At 40.6% G+C, this 22,867-nt stretch overlaps 1 protein-coding gene across 1 annotated transcript in view; it reads right to left on the bottom strand.

Annotated features, from left to right (window-relative positions):
* si:dkey-11f4.7 (piezo-type mechanosensitive ion channel component 2) overlaps positions 1 to 22,867 on the bottom strand; it is an 83,631-nt gene that overhangs the window by 41,852 nt on the left and 18,912 nt on the right. Inside the window, 15 exon segments of the mRNA XM_039735930.1 lie at positions 1,812 to 2,016; positions 3,934 to 4,134; positions 4,215 to 4,358; positions 4,572 to 4,754; positions 4,901 to 5,064; positions 5,349 to 5,446; positions 8,342 to 8,374; positions 8,475 to 8,516; positions 8,664 to 8,831; positions 15,002 to 15,150; positions 17,313 to 17,481; positions 17,576 to 17,691; positions 17,982 to 18,245; positions 18,337 to 18,473; positions 18,585 to 18,678. Of these exon segments, the coding sequence (XP_039591864.1) occupies positions 1,812 to 2,016; positions 3,934 to 4,134; positions 4,215 to 4,358; positions 4,572 to 4,754; positions 4,901 to 5,064; positions 5,349 to 5,446; positions 8,342 to 8,374; positions 8,475 to 8,516; positions 8,664 to 8,831; positions 15,002 to 15,150; positions 17,313 to 17,481; positions 17,576 to 17,691; positions 17,982 to 18,245; positions 18,337 to 18,473; positions 18,585 to 18,678 (2,167 nt within the window).

The following is a 22,867-nucleotide window of genomic DNA, read 5'->3' as shown; positions in this document are numbered from 1 at the left end:
TCTGTAATTCTTTCCACACACAAAGACACTTTCCCTTGATCATCTACTTCACACTACAAAGTTACACCAAAATTTAGACAGGAGTACACAGACAATCTCGATGATCTTTCAAAGACACACACTGACTAGTATTTGGTGAAATCTGTCCAAACAAAGTAACACTTCCTGTGAGCTTCCTCCACACTCAAGTAGTAAAATGTCCTTCGAGCCTCCCTCTGCATGCATACTCATTCTCCCTTTGGTCCTCCCTTTAGAAAGTATTCAGACCCCTTCCCTTTCTGCACACTGTATTATATTGTAGACGTAACCTTAAATTGATAAATTTGCCATTTTTGCCTCTAAATCTACACTCAATTACCCATAATTAGTTTACTAATTACTACTACAGTATAGTTTACTGATTTGCCTAGAACTTGATTGGAGTCCACCTGTGACAATCTGAATTGACTAGACATTCTTTAGTTCCACACTATTCACACTGCATGTCAGGACAAAAATCAAGTCATGAAGTCTAAGGAACTCTCTGTGGACCTCCATGATCAAATGTTGTTGAGGAATAGATCAGAGCAAAGAATGTAAAACCATTTCTAAAGCTTTGAGTGTTCACAGGAGCATAAAGGCCATTCAAAATGCTAGGACATTTTCTAGAGTTGGCCTGCTAGCCAAAATAAGTAACGGGGTATGAAGGGCCTGAGTCAGGGAGGTGACCAAGAACTCAATGGTCACGCTAAAAGAGTTACAGATGTCCTCTGCTGAGATAGGAGAACTTGTCAGAAGGACCACTATCTCATCAGCATGCCATTAGTCAGTCATTTACGGTAAAGTGGCTAACTCCCACTTGGAGTTTGCCCAGTGGTATTTTAAAGAATCTGAGGCATGAGGGAAAAGATACTCTGGTGTGAAAAGGCAAACACTGAACTTTTTAGGCAGATCTCCAAGCACTACATCAGGCTAAAACCAGGCACTGCAAATCACCAGCCGAACGCCTGATACCATCCCTACGGTGAAGTGTGGTATCAGTTCCCCTCATGCTATGGGGGTGCTTCTCTGCAGCAGGGACGGAGACCACTCAGAATTGAGGGAAGGATGAATGCAGTGAAAGACAGAGAGGTCACTGAAGAAAACCAGCTTCAGAGTACACACAACCTCTGACTGGAATGATGGTTTACCTTCTGACACAACAATAACCTGAAGCACAGAGCAAAGCAAATTCTGGAGTCAATTTAGGACAAGCCCCTGATTGTTCATAAATCATTTGTTGAGAGACCTCAAGATGGCAGTTTCTAGACACCTTCCATCCAGACTAACAGAGTTTGAGAGAATCTGCCAGAAAGAATGGAATGAACTGCTCAAGTCCAGGTGGGTAAAGCTTGCAGAGACCTATCTAAGAACACTCAAAGCGGTAATTGCTGCAAAAGGGTCTTCTACAAAGTACTGAATTAAGGGTCTAAATTCTTATATGAATGAGAGATATCAGTTTATGATATTGAGTGTAGATGGATGGACAAAAATGACAAATGTATCTATGTAAAATTAAACCTGTGAAGGGGTCATGAAAAACTTACACTGATACTTTGTCTGTAGCAGCATGAAGGCACAGATGTAACACTCCCTGTGACTTGAACCCATACACAATCAAAGTAACATTTCCCTTCATCCTCCTCACTCAAAGCAACTTTTCTCTTTGCCATAACACTTCTCCATGTTTGCACATTTCCTTGCAATGTGCCAAGCTGAATCACCTCCAAAAGAGCAAAACAGGCAATACGCAGCATCAAGTTCAGGTACAGCTGTCCACTTGCTTTTCTCACCTGTACAGAAGGCAGGGGGGATGCCAATAGACAGCAAGTACTGGAAAGCCAGAAGGCTGGAAGTGGAGCAGCAGTATGTGGGCCAGACCTCAGCAATGGACTTTCTTGTACGACGGCTCAACACAGCAGTGAGCATGAAGGAGTGAAGCAGGGCATAAAAGTCCATGCGTTGTCCAATGAGATTGACAGCAACCACAAAGCACACCTGGGTTCAGAGGAACAAGTGTGGTGTTATTTTTAGGGCTGCACAAAAAAACAATCCACTTTAATATTTTGTTTTAAATGTTTCCAGTTTTTAGCAGTGCCATGATCACTCTCATTTTGTGCTTTTGGTAACAGGTGCTTCTATGAAGGAAAAAATGATTAGCGTATATTTTGATATATACATTAATAGTGTTATACATACAGTATGTATACTCGTATGTTTTGCAATTATAGAACAAAAGATTTCCTTTAACCTAACCTAAAAGATGGTGTGAATTTGAGCAAGGGATAAGTTGAATACTTTGAGTTTCTAACTTTTCTAGTAACTTTCCACATTCTATAATTTACTACTATTTAACTGTTGTTCCAAATATATGTCTATGTAAGCCTAGGAATGTCTTTATCTAGTCAGAGCAGCTCAAGCAAAACAAAGATTTCACTTGTTGCACTCCAACAGATCTATTCAACTGAAAAAAAAAAACAAAACATATATATATATAGTACAGGGCAGCACGGTGGCACAGTGGGTAGCGCTGCTGCCTCGCAGTTAGATAGATAGATAGATAGATAGATAGATAGATAGATAGATAGATACTTTATTAATCCCAAGGGGAAATTCCCATAATCCAGCAGCAGTATACTGATACAAAGAAACAATATTAAATTAAATAGTAATAAAAATGAAAAGAATTAAAATAAAATTAATGTTCGCATTTACTCCCCCGGGTGGAATTGAAGAGTCGCATAGTGTGGAGGAGGAACGATCTCTTTAGTCTGTCAGTGGAACAGGACAGTGACAAAAGTCTGTCACTGAAGCTACTTAGGAGGCCCAGGTTCACTTCCCCGGGTCCTCCCTGCGTGGAGTTTGCATGTTCTCCCCGTGTCTGCGTGGGTTTCCTCCCACAGTCCAAAGACATGCCGGTTAGGTGGATTGGCGTTTCTAAATTGTCCCTAGTGTGGGCTTGGTGTGTGTGTGTGAATGCGTTCCTTGCGATGGGCTGGCACGATGCCCGGGGTTTGCTTCCTGCCTTGCACCCTGTGTTGGCTGGGATTGGCTCCAGTAGACCCCCATGACCCTGTAGTTAGGGTATAGCGGGTTGGATAATGGATGGATATATAGTACATTTAAATATATATACGAGGGACGTTCAAAAAGTTTCTGCACATTTATATTTTTGTTGAAGACTGTGAAAGCAGAAGGAATAGTAATTGGACATTAAAAATGTTGGTACGATGCTGGTAAAATTGCATTGCAAAGGAAGGTGACTATGTAGAAAGTGATGCAATTTGTTTCTGAAATTCCAACGTAACAGTTTTTGTCTGCACAGTCTCTACCATCTCAGCCACTGTAGGCTGTAACTGATTCAAATTTCTCACAGTTCTCATGGTGACCTCCCTCACTTAAATGTCTTCTTGCATGGTCACTCAGTTTTTGCAGACAGCCTGCTCTAGCAGATTCCCAGCTCTGTCATGCTCTTGCCATGTCTTAATGAACGATTAAACTGGACTCCAAGGGATATTCAGTGACTTGGATACTTTCTTGTTTCATTCAATGACTTTAAGCTTTTCAATTTTTTCACAAAGTTGCTTGTAGACAGGTGACCGCCATCAAATTAAGTATCTGACCTCTAAAGCCAATTTGCTGCACTAATGATGATTTAGGTATGCCAAGTTAGAGGGGGTGAATATTTTTCAATTATTGTGAGTTTTATATGTGTAATTAATGTATACATCTTGAATGAGATCTATTTTCATTTTGATATGAAAGAGTCTATTTTCTGTTAATCAGAGTGGAAAAAACAAATTAAATCCACTGTGACTCAATGTTGTATAACAATAAAATCTGAAAACTCCCACGGGGGTCAACACTTTTTATAGGCACTGGAAGTGGCACTAGCCTCCCAGGCCAAGCTCTCACCTCTAGACCAAACTTGTAGAAGAAGTAGTTGAAAAAGTATTTGATACAATTAGCCAGCCCTTCATCCAGATGAAGTCTCATCACACCCTTGTAAAGTTCCCCAGTTGTGGGTAGTTTTAGCTGGTGCAGCAGTCTGTAGTGTAGTTGGTGGCGGTGGACAGTCACCTCAAGAGCTAGCAGCCCTAGTGCCAGGAGGTGATTCTAGAGAGAAGAAATGAATTTAAGGAGATTTAGTTCTTAGCTTTGTCCCATGTTATCAACAGTAATCTGGCAGTCCTTACCTGCAGACAGGGCAAGATGCTATCTCCACATTTTTTTAGGCCTCCAAACCAAACAGCTGGATCCACAGGTGCCCTATATAGCACGGACCTTGATGGTACGGAGGTCTGGCGTGACTGTGTATCACTGTCATTGACTTGCATGAACTCAAGAAAAACAAACAAAAAATAATTTTGGAGACAAACAGTGTAATTTGTCACAGGTGCTGGTGCAAAACAGTAAGGCCTTTGTGACTCTGTAATGTCACAAAAAAACCCTTGCATTATTTTGCTGCAATCAATCAGTGCCTTCTACAGTAAAAGTGCACAATATACAGTTTCTGCTATAATATTTGTTCTCTTTCCTAAGCATAGAAAGACGCTCACCACGGTACAGTTAGAAGAAAACTCCTCAGGTTTCACAAACTTGAGCTGGTAAAGCATCTTACAGATGATCATAATGCAGGCCCACACAGTGCAGATGCTGGATGCTATTGGTCGCATTCTGGCAAAGGGTAGTGCTAGTGTCCACAGGATTACAAATGGGAAGTTCATCAAGGAGACCTAAGGGAGCACACATGAAACATCTGAACAGCTTCAGGGCATGTGTCATGTTATGGAGACATGATGCTGTTTGGCACAATGGTGATCCATGCATACAAACATTGAACTAGACATGTAACAGAAACAATGACTTCCCCCTTCCTAACCTCTTCAATGGCCATCCAGATCATATATGTGGCAACAATCTTGGTTATGTGAAGCTCCAGCAATCTCCAGGCAAAAACTTGAGCAGAGGTCAGCATCTCAGAGGCCTTCAGTACAAGCATGGCGACCCTGTCCACTACTAGTGCCCACTTGCTGCAAACCTCCTCTGTAGAGGGAACAGAAACAGAAACCTGTGAAATCATGGGTTGCTCAGTGTACAAAAATAATCTTAAGAATACCCTAGGATTGCTTTTCCCACAGATCCTTATTGATCATCCCAAACAGGATCTTCTTAAAGAGCCACAAGCCCACTGTAGTTACCCTGAACAGCTACCAATATCTCAACCAGCTTAAGGTTGCCAAAAGAGATGCAAGGCTCTCAGAAGATAAGAAAAATATTCCCCGTGGACAGCAGAGTTCCCAAAACCATTATTCCCTACTTGTTCCAACCTTCCATGTCTGTTGTCTTTGGTCCTCCTTCTGTGTAATGAGGTATCTTGGAATGTTCAGACTCATCACAGTGTTCAGAATGAAGCTCAGTAGCCAGTCTATTAAATAAAAATAGGCTTCATTTTGAGATTTGAAGGAGGTGAATTAATATGACCAGGCACTAACACTGTCAAACAATAAAGTATTTTACCTAGTGGAAATTAATGCCAAATTAACCACTAGCTGCACAATGAATATATGGGCATGCATTTTTACTGATATGTTCATTTTTCTAGGAGAGCAATCAAAAGTATAGGACAGCACATGAAGAAAAAAAGGACTTATCATGGCTTTGAAGAACAGGTAAGCTAGATCAAAACAAAGACTGGTGTCAGATGTTTAGTGTATGACCAGGCCTGGCACAAGCATACTTCAGTGATAGTGACATTGTGGCATAACGGTTAGGTCCTGAGCACTGATTCCCAGCATGACTACTATCTGTTCTCCCCATGATTATGTTTGTTTTATCTATTAATCTTTGTTTCCTCATACACACCCCCCTTGGTGCCTCGTTAGCTGTATGCATATGTGAGTGACTAGTTGATTCTTGCCTTGCACCATGTCCTCCAAACATCAACTTATGCCTATTTATCTGAATTGCGTGTTTTAGACCAGCTATCCAGAGTGCTTAGATCTTCTGGTCAGTTAGTTGTCTCTAGTTGTCCCTCGTACCAAATATAAAACCAAGGGGGACAGGGCCTTTTGCGGCTGCTGCTCCTCGCCTGTCTCTACCTCATCATATTAAGGAGTCGTCTACAATTGAACTGTTCAAAACAAGATTAAAAACTCACTTCTTTTCACTTGCATTCAGTGACCTTCAGTAATACTGATGGTTTTCTCTTTGTGATCATATAACATTATTTCTATTTATTATCTATCTCATTTTATGTTTATATATTTTATCACTATTTATGTTTAATTGTTTATTGTTTTTGTTTATTCTTGTATTCTATTATTGTAAAGCACTTTGGCCGCAGCATTACTATGTTGTTTTAAATGTGCTATATAAATAAATTGACAATAGCCAGGTTTCCATCCAAGGCGTTTTTGCGAAAAAATATTTAGCGCTTCAAATTTTAGCTGATGGAAATGCTAATTATCGATAAAATGTTGTACATGTCGACATAATATTTTTCGGTTTAACTTTAGCGCATAAATTCCATATCGATACTTCAGATGTTGCAAAAACTACATTGGAAACATTTTCTGTCGGATAAAGGGCTTTAACGCAAATAAATGTGTCACATGATACATTTTCATCACGTGCAATCAAAATGAGAATAGCGGAGAGGTTCGCATGTTCTGGTGAAGAGCGTCGTTATTTCTCGTGATGAGCCAATGCAGTAGCGGATAGGCTGGGTCTCCTGCTATAAAAGGGGTACCTGAACTCCCTCCACATCAACTGTAGCCTGGGGGTGTCTCTCAGGATGTCTAAATAATACAAAAACCGCAAAGGTAGTTTACTGTGCCAGTCAAAATATTTAATAAACCGTGTGTTTCATTATCTAAACATTTTTTTCTTATTATTAAATGGCAGATGTTTTAGCATATATGAGAAATTCTCTCATTAATATTAACTTTAGTTTTTTTTGATTAAACGTCGTTATTTTGTATTAATTCAAATTTCAGTTTTAATTAAAAACCTTAAGGGAAGCAGGTTACAGTACTAATTCAGTTGTTATCGCACTGAGAAGGGATGTTGAAAGGTAGGCTCACCTGTACAGATCCGATGCTGCAAACACAGCTGCATCATGGGCACTTCCAGGAGTGCCAACGCAAATGTCTCGTTTCATGCACCTGTCATCAACAAGGGCCTGGAGAACAATAGATGGCCACCCTTTGCAATTAATGTAATCGCGGTAGCCTTCCGTCGGGGGAAGAATAGGCACATGCGTGCCATCCAGCGCACCGTAAATCTGTGGCACAAGATGCACCAAGGAATTGCGGTATGCAATTTCATTGGCCTCCGCTACAGTCGGAAGTCTGATATAACGCCACATTAATTTTTCTTTAATAGCGGTGCACACAGCATATACACATCGATGGACGGTAGTTTTACTAACCCCGAAAGTTTCTCCAACTACTCTATACTCGGCGCAGGTTGCCAGCTTGTAAAGGGCGATGGCAATCCGCTTTTGGGTTGGAACCGGTGGTCGATGGCAACCTGTGATTGGCGCAACATCAGGACTGATGAATCCACACAACATCTCAAACGTTGGCCGTGTCATTCTAAAATGTTGCAGCCAGAGATTTTCTGTAAAGTGTCTCTCCACCACCTCCTCCCAGAAGGTCTTATTCCATCGTTGCTCCCATACCCGTGGGTTTCGTTGCACTGGGGTACTTTCTTCGAGCTCTAGGGCTATCAGACAAGCAACTGCTTCATTCTGCTGTCGTCTTCGGATATTATGTACAATTCCAATTATTTGTGAAACTGAAATAACAGTAAGCTGGCAAATAAAAAAAACTGTCTAAATAATCTCTCCTTTTCTTTGTTTCTTTGTTTAGTGAAGGGGGTGTAACGTGGAAAACAAAAGGTAGACAATTTGCGACATACACAAAATTATGTATGGAAACGGCTCACGGGCAGATTTTTTTTTGCAGTACAACAAAACTTATGCGACAGTTCGTTTTGGGGGGGATGACGTCATCACGCACACCATTTTATCGATAAAAAGCCAGTTGGATGGAAACAGGCTGGAGACAGCAAATATCGCACATTTTTTTACGTATATTCTGTTTGTCGATAACAAAACGTCGCAAAAAACTGGATGGAAACTTGGCTAGTGACATTGACAATCAAGGGACACCACGACTGTGTAAAGAAGTAATCTGTTAGGAAAATGGATGTCTTCATTCACTGCTAAACACACTTAATCCAGTCAGGGTTTCAGGCAGCGGTGCGAGGCAGGAACAAGCCCTAGTTTGGACAGGAAAATGGATTGATATTCTGTTACCTGTTTTGAAGCTTCAGGATACTTTTTTTAATGCTAAAAGATAAAAATGAAAATACACAGCTTTAGTTTTATCAGCAGAGTGGTGAAAGTATATAATGTTCAGAATAATGCTTGTACATATATGCGGACTCACCTGTTGGACACTGCAGACACTTTTTGCTTCATCTTTTCACCACTGAAATGGCAAGAAGAACAAAATAAATAATTTGATTATTTTTTGTAGATCAATCAATTATAAGAAATCAAAACTGAACATTAAAGGGAGAAGAGAGAATGACTCTGGACAATATGACCCCATAAATAAAGGCTATCCTCCATTTACCTGGAAATGTTTCCTTGAGGTTGGATGACATCTAAATCTGTGAGCTTTAGGAACTCCACATGGAAATAGTGAAGCTGTAAAATACAGGCTAGGAGGAATGTAGAAGGCAGCAGGATACGAGTAAAGAGCTCCACTGTATCAAACTGCTCCAGACCTAAGTCTCGCAACCTAAGGAAAGCAGAGAACATCGGGACTTTGATTTAAACATTTCAGAGTGCTAATGTAGAGAAAAATGAAATGTCTAAATTATGATAGGTCCATTATTGGTGAAAAAACAGCCAAGAATGATCCCATCAAGTGTCTCAAAATCAGTTCCTTCATATTTAAGTGAAAACAAATCTAGCAATTGTGTGAAGCAACTGTTTTATCTTACAGGATCTCCAAAGGCAGAACTCAGCTCTTGAGAGAATGTCATTGATACTCACTCACTCAAGGCCAATTTCATCTTATCAATTCATTTATCAGGCTCACTTTGCATACAAGTAAAGATACTAGAATGGCCACAGAAAATCTGCATGGATTTGGAAAGAAGGTGCAAATTCAATGTGGGAATAACTGAAAAAATTTGAAAAAAAAAACTTAAGCAAATGCCAAACTGGCACCAGATTTAAAGTTGGGACCTTCCCTTCTTTCACTGTTACAAGGATAGAACAATAGCCCCTCAAAATGCTGCACTGAAATAATTCTGTTAATGAAATGGGTGGGTGGACGAATATCAACCACATGAATGTTTTTGAAAGAAAAATACATGAATGAACACCACAAAACTTGTATGCTTCAGTTTTAAAGTCGACATTAACTGAAGAAGCTCACAAAACATTTATTCCATTTTTATCCTAAGTAAATCTATATATATATAAAATTCTTTTCGCGTTTGAAACGGAAATTACGTATGACCAGAGAACATATTATAATACAGGAACTAATCACTTTGTTTGTGGGCGCCATTTTTATATCGTCTTTACGAATTGTTATTATTTGGGTGAGAGTTATTTTACTGATATTGAAAAGAAGTAAACACAAACACGCCGATCTATCCTATAGAAGTGCACCCCGCGTGACCCTCTCCCAGCCCTCCGCCGTCAAGCGTGTTCTGACAGAGAAGTTTTATTTATTTGTCCACATGAGTGTCGCGGAAACTGCCACATTATAACTTTTTTTAATTGTCAGTACTTGATAGTACAAGAGATGAGGAAAACAGCTTTGCGTCTTTCTACTTTTTAACTGTGCCGAGCTGTAAACAATGTGAAGACGACACCACCTTCAGCGGCGACGGGTCGTGAGAACAAAGTGGACGCTGAATGCGTGGAATGTTGGGTTCCTCCATTGGGTCGAGAGCTTCGCAGTTTCGGGCGGCGTCCTCTCTTCTCGCACTGTTTGTGACACTTCGAGTGCCCCGTTGGCTCCTGGGAGAGTGGAAATCTTTGCGAATGAGTGTGATCGGCGCCATTGAAGCAAAACTCTCTTTGTAAATTGCACTTCATGACTACTTACTGTCCCTTAAGGTGAGTTCAGGTCACTAAAACCCCACAACATTCAAGGTTGTTTTTGTGATGCATTCTTTTAATAAGATGGAGGGTTTACATCTAAGAAGATTTACCAACCTCTTCATGTTAAGTTTTGGACTTGGGAATTGTTTGGACCTTCTGCCCGTTAAGCACGGAAGGGCAGCGTCCACATTTCTCAGAATAATTATTCTCTTAAATCACAGGCACGTAGTGCAAGGTTGTCAGGCAGAAATTTGGAGGATCGCATAAAAAATTGAATTTCTATACAACAGCGGCCGTGTAGCACCTTTTACAAGGGATCTGCTACTGAGAGATGATCCAAATACATTTAAGCTGCTGTTAATGATACTTACCTGTTGTGTTATAGCGCCTTTAAAATGTACTTTACCCAAAAGCACTCCAGTACTGCTCAATGTATCTTTACTTCTTACATGTTAATGTTTTACTGTTTAATAATTTATATACTACATTTTTTTCCCTTGCACTCAGTAAGCGAAGCCACTGGATAATCAACTAGTAAGGAATAAAACTGTATAGTGTCATGACTGATTTTTCAGACAAGTGAATACATGAGACATATGGCCTCAAGTACCAGGGAGGAGAAGAGAGAAAGAAGCTGATATGAGACCATATTCCCCTGTAGCCTTTTCAGATTTTCAGCTTTAAAAGGCTGCATTTAAAGATTTCCAAAATTAGATTCTCAATTCTCCTATAACTCAATGGTCTAATTAACTAAATCTCGAAATTCATATTTTTATGATGTTGATGTGAAATAAGGAGAATATACAAGAAACAAAACAATACATCTCCAAACTCAGATCCTTTACTATAGTTAATGCATTGAAAAGAATGAAAGAAATTAATTCTGATAATACCTAGGGAGATAACACTACTCAGCACTCTTAAATAGAGGTCTGCAATTTTGAAGAAATCCATCGGTTTCCTTGAGGTTCAATTTGAGGTTTTTGCAGGGACTACATTTAAGAGTTATGAGAAGACGTGGATGGTTAGTGAGGTCATGATGAATCTCTGAAAAAAATGCTTCTTGAAAATAAACTATCATCAATATTCTAATCAATAAAAATTCCCTGTGAAAGTACATTCAGCTGGAAAAAAGAAAAAGATAGCATGTGCATGTCAATGTTGCTGTAGCATTCTGGTTACTTTAAAAATGAGTTTTCAAATGTATTACTCTAGGCATTGTGGTAGATATGCACAGCAGCTTGTAAAGGCAGATGCACAACAGTGATCACTGGTTGGAGTGTTGGTTTCCTTTTTAACCCCTTTGTGGATTTTGCTGTTTTTAAGAATCCATTTAGGATATACGCCCAATTCCTGTACCTTTCAGAGGTGAAAACAGGAATACAGTGGAGAATGGGGTGGAACTTTCCTGGGAGTGGGAGAAAGGAGGACCAAGTTTTGTTGGAAATGGTTGTGTGCTGGCTGAACCTTTTTCAGAGTGGTCAAGAGCAGGATCAAAAAATCAGTACCATACAGACATCAACTCTCAAACACCTAAGATATCTCTGAAATTAATATCAAAAAAGATTATGATAAGTACCTTTTAAAATCTGAAGATTCAGCAGAAATATGAGGATCTGAGTGGCCCATTATAGGATTTGTGAAGGAACATAACAACATCAGCACATCTAGGACCGAGTTCTACTTATTCTCATAAGGAAATTGAGATTGTTTTGAGAAAATCTGTAGATGTAGGATCAGACTCCACTTAGAGGAGAGAAGAGACTCCGAAAAAAGTTTGAAAGTCTTTGATCCATTGATCACGTCTCCATAGACGGTAATTATTTTAAAGAAAATACTCATATATATGAGGGAAATGAAGTGTGAAAGGGGCAGAGGTCAAAAGAACAAGTCATCTATCCCTATTACACTAACCAGAGATGTTGTTGATTAAACCTAGCAAAGTTAAAAAGCCATAAACCCTCAAAAGACTTGCTAAACAACAAATGTGTTTGTTTTATTATACAGACATTTGGACAGTGAGTATAGCATGGTGCCATCTTAAATAATAGTCACCCACTGATTCAGACATGACTTCCAGTAGTGACATTTTTGCAACCAATGCCATTGCGAACACCCAACATACACAAAATGGTTATGTCCACAAGGAAAATAAACAAAATAAAGATTAATTTTAAAGCTCAGAAACAAGTTCAAAAAAGCTTTCTTCATAACAATAAACCTAGAAATCCATGTCAAGGAGAAACTCTTAGAGACTCATTAGCATATCTCTAAACCCAAGACTGAGCTGCATTTGCACCCACACAGAAGAAAATCTTTTGAGAAATTATTTAGAAAATCTGTAGAAGCAAGACCAAGTGTTACTTGGGGGAAAGGAGAGACTTCAAGAAATGAGTTAGAAAATATATATACCCAGAATCAAGGCAGGGAAAGAGGTCCTAGAGACCCATTAGAAAATCTGTACATGTAGAATCAAGTTTAATCCTAAGGACAGAGAATACCCTCCAAGGGTCCTTTAAAGGAATACCCCACCCAAAATGATATTTTTGTATGTTACTTAACCCATGTAGTTTATAGTGGTGGCAAAGAAAATATCTGAATCTCAAGATATCATGGAAAAATTATATATTGAAGATTCAAACTAAACTGAACCCTACTTATATCATTTGTGGTCCCCAGTCAGGGCTGGAGCCCGGCCGGGACACCCAGGAGGACCGGAGGAGGGCTTGTGCCTCCTCCAGACCGCGAGGGGGCGTCCGTCCTGGTTATGTTGGGGGCCTCGGGTACAGGGCTTGGAAGCCCAGCCCTGTAGGGACCCATGGCCACCGCCAGGCGGCGCCCCAATGTCTGCATACCCCTGGAGCTCAGCACTTCCACCACACCAGGAAGTGCTGGGGGGAAGACGACCGGGGACAGCCGGCACGTCCGCCACACTGGGGTGTGGCTATGACTGATTGCCGGGAAGCAGCTGGAGCCCATCCGGGTTCCCATATAAGAGGCCGCCTCCCTCCAGTCAGCAGTGGATGTTGGGTGGAAGAGGACAGAGCTGGAGAGAGGCATAGAGACTGTGATGCCTGGACAGATGGGGGAACGGTGCTGGAGGCACTGGAGGTGCACGTGAGCACAAATTGTAAATAATTCTTGTAATTGCCTGTGTCCGGGTTCCAGTTCACACATTATATCCGTTATATCCGTTATCGTTACAGAAGGACTTGGGTAGCATACAGGCTTGGGCAGATTTGTGTCAGATGAAATTTAATGCCAGTAAATGTAAAGTATTACACATAGGAAGTAAAAATGTTAATAATAATAATTATTATTATTATTTGCATTCATATAGCGCTTTTCTCACTACTCAAAGCTCTCAGCAATTGCAGGTTAATGGCCTTACTCAAGGGCCCAACAGAGCAGAGTCCCTATTGGCATTTACGGGAGTCGAACTGGCAACCTTCCGATTGCCAGTGCAGATCTGTTAGGTTTGAATACACAATGGCGGTCAGAAAATCGAGAGTACACCTTATGAGAAGGATTTAGGAGTCATAGTGGACTCTAAGCTATCGACTTCCAGACAGTGTTCAGAAGCCATTAAGAAGGCTAATAGAAAGTCAGGTTATATAGCGCCTTGATCTGTGGAGTACAAGTCACAGGAGGTTCTGTTCAAGCTTTATAATGCACTGGTGAGGCCTTATCTGGAGTACTGCATGCAGTTTTGGTCTCCAGGCTACAAAAAGGACATAGCAGCACTAGAAAAGGTCCAGAAAAGAGCAACTAGGCTGATTCCAGGGCTACAGGGGTTGAATTATGAGGAAAGATTAAAAGAGCTGAGCCGATACAGCTTAAGCAAAAGAAGATTAAGAGGTGACATGATTGAAGTGTTTAAAATTATGAAGGGAATTAGTCCAGTGGATAAAGACTGTTATTTTAAAATGAGTTCATCAAGAACACGTGGACACAGTTGGAAACTTGTTAAGGGTAAATTTTGCACAAAGTTTTTCTTTACACAAAGAACGATAGACACTTGGAATAAGCTACCAAGTAGTGTGGTACACAGTAAGATTTGAGGGATTTTCAAAACTCGACTTGATGTTTTATTGGAAGAAATAAGTGGATAGGACTGGCGAGCTTTGTTGGGCTGAGTGGCCCAACTCATCTAGAGTGTTCTAAAGTACTTGTGACCAGTTCTGGACAATAGCAAATAATGGCAAAAAAAAATCATGGTAAAAAGAATAAGAATTCTCATGTAACTTGTGTCGCATAATCCACATGTCCATTATCTATTCATATAGTGAAAAAAAGTCTGTTGAGCAGGTAGCCTGAGTGACTTGTTATAAAATCTTTAGACCTAGATCTAAATCTCACTTGAGGGAAGAGAAGAGGCTCTGAGAAGTCCATTATAAAATATTGTATGTGGATTCAGTATTGTGTCCCACTTGAGTGACCAGAAGTGAACAGGCCTTAAAGAAAATGAGTACTTCCAGGACTGAGTTTAATTTTTTCCTTGACAGGAGAGAAGATTTTGTGAAATGTATTAAAAATTTACTGGCAAGAAATGATGCCCCACTTACAGGGGAAAACAGATTCTACGAGGTGCAATAGAAGATCACAGGACCCAGGATCAATGCACAGAGAGAAAGAGTAGATGCACAATCAAGTCACATTTGGAACAGAAAATGGTATTGAGAGACACCAAAAAATCAATCAGTAGGCCCAGAATTAAGAGGTCTGAAGGACTTGTTAGAAACATATGAACATGTCCTGCTTGCTTCAAAGGGGTCAATCACACACAAAGAAGACAAAATAAATATATAAGAATAAAACAAAAAGTAATAATAACATATCCTTACTTACCCTTCTTCAGACATGCCAATGATCTGACGAAGGAGCCCAGAGACAGTCCGGAATTGGTACAAATAGATGGTAATAAGGACTACCATAGAGTAAGTCACCACAACCATCCAGAAATACTTCAGCGTTCGCCTCCAAAGACTATAATTTACCTTAAAACATGAATTCAAAGCTGAAGGCAGGAGCAGATATGAGATGTACAAAAACCCTAGGCTAAGCACTTTGTACTTTTTTGCTTTAATGGTCCCATAGATACTGAACACAACTGCCTGAAGCAGATTTGTTATGCAGGAGTTTTCATGTTAAAAAATAAGTTTGTCAAATGTTTTCAACAGAAAATGCGAGTTTAGAAGCAGCTAACCTTTTGATTTAAGGAACACTTGAGACAACAAAAGTAGTAAAACAGATGTAATAAAATGTAATTAACACTATTTTCTCGAGGTAAGGATGCCTTTCCTTCTTGCTTGTCTACTCACATCAGCCATTGTGGGTGGAGTTTCACATTTTCCAAAAGTATACCCACAATTTATCAAATTTCTGTAGCTTCAGGCTGCTTATTATCCTACTTTTGTTTTTGCAGGTCTGTTTCTTCAAAGGTTATATTCTGCCATGGCTTGTAGCAAATGCTCTGCACAAAAGTGTGTTGAGTGTCTGATATAATGGCAGACCTGTCAGTGTGCCTTGAAATCACCCGATCTGAGTATATATCTGCTGCAACTCACAATGTGCAGCACTAGACATATTTATACTGTGAGATATGGCCGACCTTTCATCCCGGCCAGTACCCCCAGGCCGCCAGGTGGAGCCCTGCATGCAACATAGAGGTACCCCGAGTTCCAGCAGGGCATCATGGACAGTGTTTTTTTTTTCATCATAGCCCTGCTGGATACCATGGGGACCTCCAGGAAGGCACAGAGACTTTGGTTTCACCTACGCCCCGGAAGTACATCCGAGTCACATGGACAGGAGGAATGACATACTTCCGAGGTGAAGAAAAGGACTTTTTATCTGACCCAGTAATGATAGGAGATCACATGGACTTGTTGATTGGAAACACTTCCGGGTCAGGGACTATAAAAGACTGAGAGAGATACTACAGCGTTGAGCTGAGCTGGGTGGAAGGGTGGCAACGTGTCTGGGAGTGTGTATTGATTAATTATTGCAGTGTTTATGAGTATTGTGGAGAGTAGGGTGCTCTGTGCACTGTTTATTAATAAAAAGTCATACTTATGGACTTTTATCTGGTGTCTGGAGTCAAGTCTGAGGGTTCAAGGGAGCGATAGTGCCCCCTATCTGTCACAATACTCAAATCAAATTTTGTACTTATGCCTTATGTACTCAGATCATATTTTTTATTAGGCAGTGGTGGCACACATATCGAATCACAAAACAACAGATATACATTGAAGTCATATGAGGATTATTTTCCCTGAACACTGCCTACTTTTCACCTATCACATTCTATATTGTTATTTCCTACCAAGTCACATCAAGTGGTCAAGAGTGCACCTAGGAGTTTTCATTGCACCTTATACAAATAGCACTAAATCTGAACTGAAATGATTACATCTTTGAGAGAGCCAAAGTAACTTTCTTGCCAATATGAAATTCACAATGCCAATATACACTCAGCACTCAGTGAGTACACACGATTAAAAAACATTCTGAGAAAATTAAAAAAAAGGCAGTTTATGCAATAGAGCAAAACCATGAAGATGAAATAATATGATGATGCAGTTCTGAGATGTGATTTGTTGCAAGTTTAAATCAATTTTTCCTTATTTTTATCACTGTAGTGAAAGACCGTAAGTGATTGTAAGTGTGATATTTTTTCGGTAATTACTGTCCAGCTGTCTGCAGAACAGAGATGGTGTCAACTCACATCTGGGCATCAATACTGAATGAAGTCAATCACAGTGCTTGGACACAACTTGCTCCTGGGATGACAAGTTGGTAGATGATGAAACACACAGCTGGTCTCTTTTTAAAATGAATGAATCACACAAAAAGGTTTAAAATGAAATGGATAGATTGTTTTGCAATATGTGTGCAATCCCAAGATGTGAATCAATACTTGATAATACTGTTGGATGAAAAAATGTGCATATTCAGTAAGTTTTTTTCACGTTTGGACCCTGGCCCCATCATCGCCAATTTAAAATGCAAGAAGAATACAGGCTAGGTTTTTTTTTATATATATTTTTTACAATTTACAATTTCATTGTGCCAAATTAATACACACCATTATGGTTCAGAAATCACTTCAAATTCAAAAATCCCAAACTTACCCTTTAAGAGTGATGAACTGACATACCTGATACAGGGTGGCACACATCAGGAAGAGCATGATATATAGTATCTTGTAAACAACGACTTTTCCAGTAAAGCTGATGAGAAAGAACATGGCACAGCAGAGATAGATCCAATATTTCACAAGAGTGCCCTTGATGAGTCCTCCAATCACTTCAATTGGGCTGAAATGGCTCTCGCTTAATCCTGAAGAGATAAATCAAAGACCTTCAGAGCAACCTTCTATGACTTTTTTGACTCATGAACTATAAGCAGTGATATGTTGACTTACTGACATCTGATGTTTTCACCTCTATCAGTGCTGACTGGTCCTGTATCTCAATTTCTTGCTTTTCTGTCAGTTTTTGTCGTAGTAACATCCAAAAAGTGAAAGCATAAGCAGTCTGTCAGGATAAAGATCTTGATGAGGGTTCACAGACTACAAATAAATAAACTTGTCACCCTCACCCCATTACCTGATTAATGATTTTATTTATATATCTGATAAAGAGGATTTCACTATAAAGTTAACAAAGAGTGGTGGTGCACTCCATGAACATGGACCAGAGGTGACTTCAAATCTGAGAAGTCCAGTTTTTTTAATCTCCAAATCCCATATTTGATCTAACCAAAAACGATAAACAGCTTATTATTTTTTGAATTTCTTTCCCTTTTACTGTTTGATCTTGCTTACCTTGATCCCCAGATGCACACAGGCTTTTTGTGAGTGTGTCAAACCCAAGTCCTGGAGCAGTGCAATAGAAATCCCAGGAAAGAGCTCCTCTGGACTCAACATAATTCCACTAACATAGCTACTGATCACAAGCAAGGATATATAGGAAACCAAAAAGGGAGCAGAGAGCATGGCATAGTGTCGGCGGTCCCGCAGCATCCAGATCACACAAGACCAGATTAGCAGCACAAAGGTCAGCCAGCTGTTGTAGGTGATGCTCCAAACCTGAGAGTAAAAATCAAGCTGCTAATGACTCACCCTTCAGACTAACTAGTTATTACACAGATGAACCTCCCTGGTGTTGCAAAGATCCTACCATCATGATGATGAGGGTGCTCAAATAACTTTGCTGCATCAGGAAGTGGTACAGAATGGCCAGAGGGCCTTCTCTAGCTGTGTTCATATCCAAAAACTCCTGGTTGTCCTGCTTCTCCTCCGAGAATGCCAGAAATTCTGAAAAATACAGACAAAAGCACCTTGTTGAGCACGGACTGAAGAGAAAGGTAAAACAACATGGCCAGAGGCTTTATCTTTGCATACAGTGTTCAAAAGTATCCAACTCACCTGGTTTGGCCACATTATCATCTCTGTCCAACAGAGACTCTGCACTCTGGCCGTGTTCTTCCTGCCATAGGCCGTTTCCAATAAAAGTCACTGGCTGTTGAAGCAACACAAAATGAGGGCAGCTCATTGTGGACTTATTAATGGCCATGCACCTTACCAGTAGTTATGAATCTGCACTGGAGCTTATTATTATCGTGACTTTATGAGCTCATTCATCTGCTGTGAGAAATAAGCCCCAACTACCTTGTTCCAGGAAATACCCTCTAATACTGTTGATACGAGGCTTTTGAAACACTCACCTTTTTATCTCTGCTAGAGGTCCAGAGCATTTGGCCATTTAATGGTGACAGTCTCACCTGTGGTATTTTAAAACAGAATTTCCTCTATTACTCAAGGACGAGTCATTTCTGACACCTCTAGTGCATTACCTGTATGTTTGCAGCTAACTTTCAATGTGTCAGTCCTTCAGCACAGCTATGACAAATTGTTTTTCAAATAAACTGATTTATTATCCAGAATAAAGACACTTACTGACTTTAATTTGTGTCTTCAGTTCAATAAATCGCATCATGTAAAGTGTCAGAAACAGGCATTTTTCTGATATACTGTATATTAATCACAAAATAAACTTGCAGAATTCACAGATGACACTAACACTGAAAGAAACATAAATGTATGCAGAGGAGGTGGGAAAACAATTCAGGCAGACCTGGACAAAATGCAGTTTAATGTAAAAAACTGCAAAGTGCTAAATGTAAATACAAGGAATGTTAATCTATACTAATAAAAGGCAAAGCCCTCACTGACTCATCACTAATTCTCCAACTTCCCGTGTAGGTAGAAGGCTGAAATTTGGCAGGCTCATTCCTTACATCTTACTTACAAAAGTTGGGCAGGTTTCATTTCGAAATTCTACGCGTAACGGTCATAACTGAATCCTACTTACGTTCATATACACGGCCATAGCCTGCAGCTTGGTCGCCATGTGAGGCAGAGTTACGTCCCCCATACCCACACCTCCCACGTAATTGAGTGCCTGCCCATATAAGGTCGTCCGTCACCAGCAATCAAATAGACACGCTGCCGCTACGAGGCGTTTGTCATGCCTAAGATGAATACGATTTTCGCGAGATACAAGTTTAGTGAGAAGACGCAGGGTATAAACAAGACTTTTGATCACTGTAACGGAGTTAAAATTGCTGGTGAAGGACTGTGCTTATGCAAACGAAGATGAGATGGTCAGGGATAGAATAGTGTTTGGCATGAACTCACCAAAACTGCGAGAGAAACTTTTAAGTGTCAGGTCTGAGCTAACATTAAATATAGCCGTGGACATCACAAGATCGCACAAGATGGCACAAGCACAGCTGAGAACCTTCAATGCATGTACTCCGAGCGGCTCACGTGAACTGACTGTGAACGCAGTACGCAGAGAACAAGCAAGAGCTCCAAAGAGCGCTGAACAAAAAACGCATTACACAATTGAGAAGGCAGCAAAAGAATATGAAGCAAGTGACGTATACAAGCATATTCATAAGTGCAGCTGCTGCAGAAACAAATCACACAGTGGAAAAAGTCAATGTCCAGCTAAATGAAGACAGTGTAAAAAATGTGGTAAATTGAACCACTTCGCTAAAGTTTGTAGGACTGGGAAAGGTAAACCCGTGCATGCAGTGTGTGATGTCTCAGATAAAGAGGAAGACGAGCTGTTTATTGATGCAATAAGAAAGGAACAACCCTCTGCATCTGAACAAGCCTTTGTAGACATATCAATAGGAAAGCAAGGTGTAAAGCTTAAGTTTAAATTACGTTCATAGACACGCTGCCGCTAAATATTCTCAGGCAAATCCACAACTTAATACCGGGAATGCCTGTTAAACATCTTAGATTCACGAGTAGCGATTTGGGTAGTGAACACTTCGATGAATGAAACCTGTTATCTTTACAACGGTTGACAAACACGTACTTGAACACAACACATCCTCCAAATACGAACCTGATTGAAAGAAATAATGATAATCAAATCCTTGATGACAGCAACACTCATAACAGTGACAAAACAATTACTTTGACAATCATGTTACGTTATTTTTAAAATGTTTCCTTTTCTTTTTCATAACTTCTTTAACACACTACTTCTCCACTGCGAAGTGCGGGTATTTTGCTAGTCATAAATAAAAGATGGCAGGCAATGTCTTACAGGGAGCAACCTTTGAAAAGGATTTGGGGATTTACATTGACATGGCATTCTCATTTTCTAGGCAATGTGCAGAAGCGATGAAATAGGCAAATAAAATGTTAGTTTGCTGCTGCTTACAAATCAAAGAATGCTTTGCAGAGGGAAGCAGCCAAGTTCATCCCAGGACTAAGGTGCATGTCCTACTAGAACAAGCTTGGGAAGTTAAACCTCTTTAGTCGCAAGCAGAGAAGGCTATGTGAGAACGTAATCCAGGTCTTTAAAATTATCAAAGACATCAATAAAGTCGATCCAATATATTTATTTTGACTAAACAGCAAATTACTAGAGAATACCACTGGAAATTCAAACTTATGCCAGGTCTTCTCACGCAAAGAGTTGTAGGACTCTGGAAAAAATACCAAGTCGTGTAGTTGAATCAGAAACAGTGACAAATTCTAAAAAGTAACTGGTGTGAACTTGGACCCGGGCACAGACAGACGGACATCGTTGGCTCCACCACACACTGTTTATTTACAATACTATTTACCAATTGGACTTGCACAAACCCCAGTGCCTCTTCCACCGATTCCCACAATGTCCAGGCCACACAGTCCTGTGCCTCTTTTCCTCCTGGCCACCTCCAGTCCTCACTCCAGCTCCGTCCTCTTCCACCCGACTTCCACTGCTGACTGGAGGGAGGAGGCCCCTTTTATAGGAACCCGGATGGGCTCCAGCTGCTTCCCGGCAATCAGTCCTAGCCACACCCCTGTGTGGCGGAAGTGCCGGCTGCACCCCCGGAAGCCGTCCAGGTGTCCCCTGTCGTCTTCCCCCCAGCACTTCCTGGTGTGGCGGAAGTGCAGGGCTCCAGGGTTCCTCAGGCACCTGGACGCTGCAGTATAACCAGGACGGACGCCCCCTCTCGGTCTGGAGGAGGCACAAGCCCTCCTCTGGTCCTCCTGGGCGTCCCGGCCGGGGACCACACGGGATATACCGGGGCGCCGCCTGCCGGTGGCCACGGCTCCCTAAAGGGCTGGGCTTCCAAGCCCTTTACCCGAGGCCCCCAACATAACCAGGACGGATGCCCCCTCGCGGTCTGGAGGAGGCACAAGCCCTCCTCTTGTCCTCCTGGGCGTCCCGGCCGGGCTCCAGCCCTGGCCAGGGACCACACTGGGTATGATATTGGGACAACTTAACTATTAGTTACCCAAATTAACTTGATGGAAATGGTCTTTGCTTGTTTGTCCAACTTCCTATGTTCTTATGTTCTCATTTGGCACGGCTGAACTCACTAGATTGGCAATAAGCCTACTTCATTTGCAATATAAGGATGGAGGTGAAAGTGATCTTTTGCGAACACAATGCTTATTACGAAGGAAAACTGATTGAAGGGAAACCCAAGATTGCCTTATCAGAGACCACAATGTGACTGGTGTAGGACAATGCTGAATGAGTGTCAGATCTTCCTGTCAGTGTGCATGCATAGAAAATGGATAAATCAGAAATTGTAGCACATAAATCTTCCTTTATGATATTTAATCATACACTTATTTAAGAATTTACATACTTGTAACAATGCCAATTTTTCCAAAACTAACTTTTGGGATTCGTGGCCCTAACTCTGCTGAATCGTGTTTGATAATGGATGGACTTTTTTGATATCTGTTTCTTCCTTTGGTGAATTTTATAATTATTTTCTTTAAAGTGTTTGAATGAGATTATTTTAATATTGTTTACTATTATGTTTTGCACTTTTTGACACTACTTTAATGAAGTAATTTTCTTTACAGATGTTATCTTGGTTGTGGCATCATCAAGTCATTTTGCATGATATCATGGTTTTAGGAATCTAAAAGGCACACACAGCACTCCTCGTTTTTATTTATTTATATATTTTTTCTTTGGCCAAACTTTTTGACTGTTGCTTTTTCCCTAGCATTTTAGTTTAGTTGCTTTGATAATTTGACCATGGTTAGCTTTTCAACTGTCCTTTGCAGGGTGTGGGTGCAGGGATCGTGCCCTGTCGGGAAGCCTGGGAGAAGCAGGGGACCAAGAAAAGGGCAAGTTATTCCCTGGGACAGGCAAGGAGCATGGGGCTGTAATGCTC

The sequence above is a fragment of the Polypterus senegalus genome, chromosome 14 (assembly GCF_016835505.1).
Source record: "Polypterus senegalus isolate Bchr_013 chromosome 14, ASM1683550v1, whole genome shotgun sequence".
Classification (NCBI taxonomy): Eukaryota; Metazoa; Chordata; class Cladistia; order Polypteriformes; family Polypteridae; genus Polypterus; species Polypterus senegalus.
Note: the sequence above shows the minus strand (reverse complement) of the source record. Positions and strands in the feature narration are given on the sequence as shown.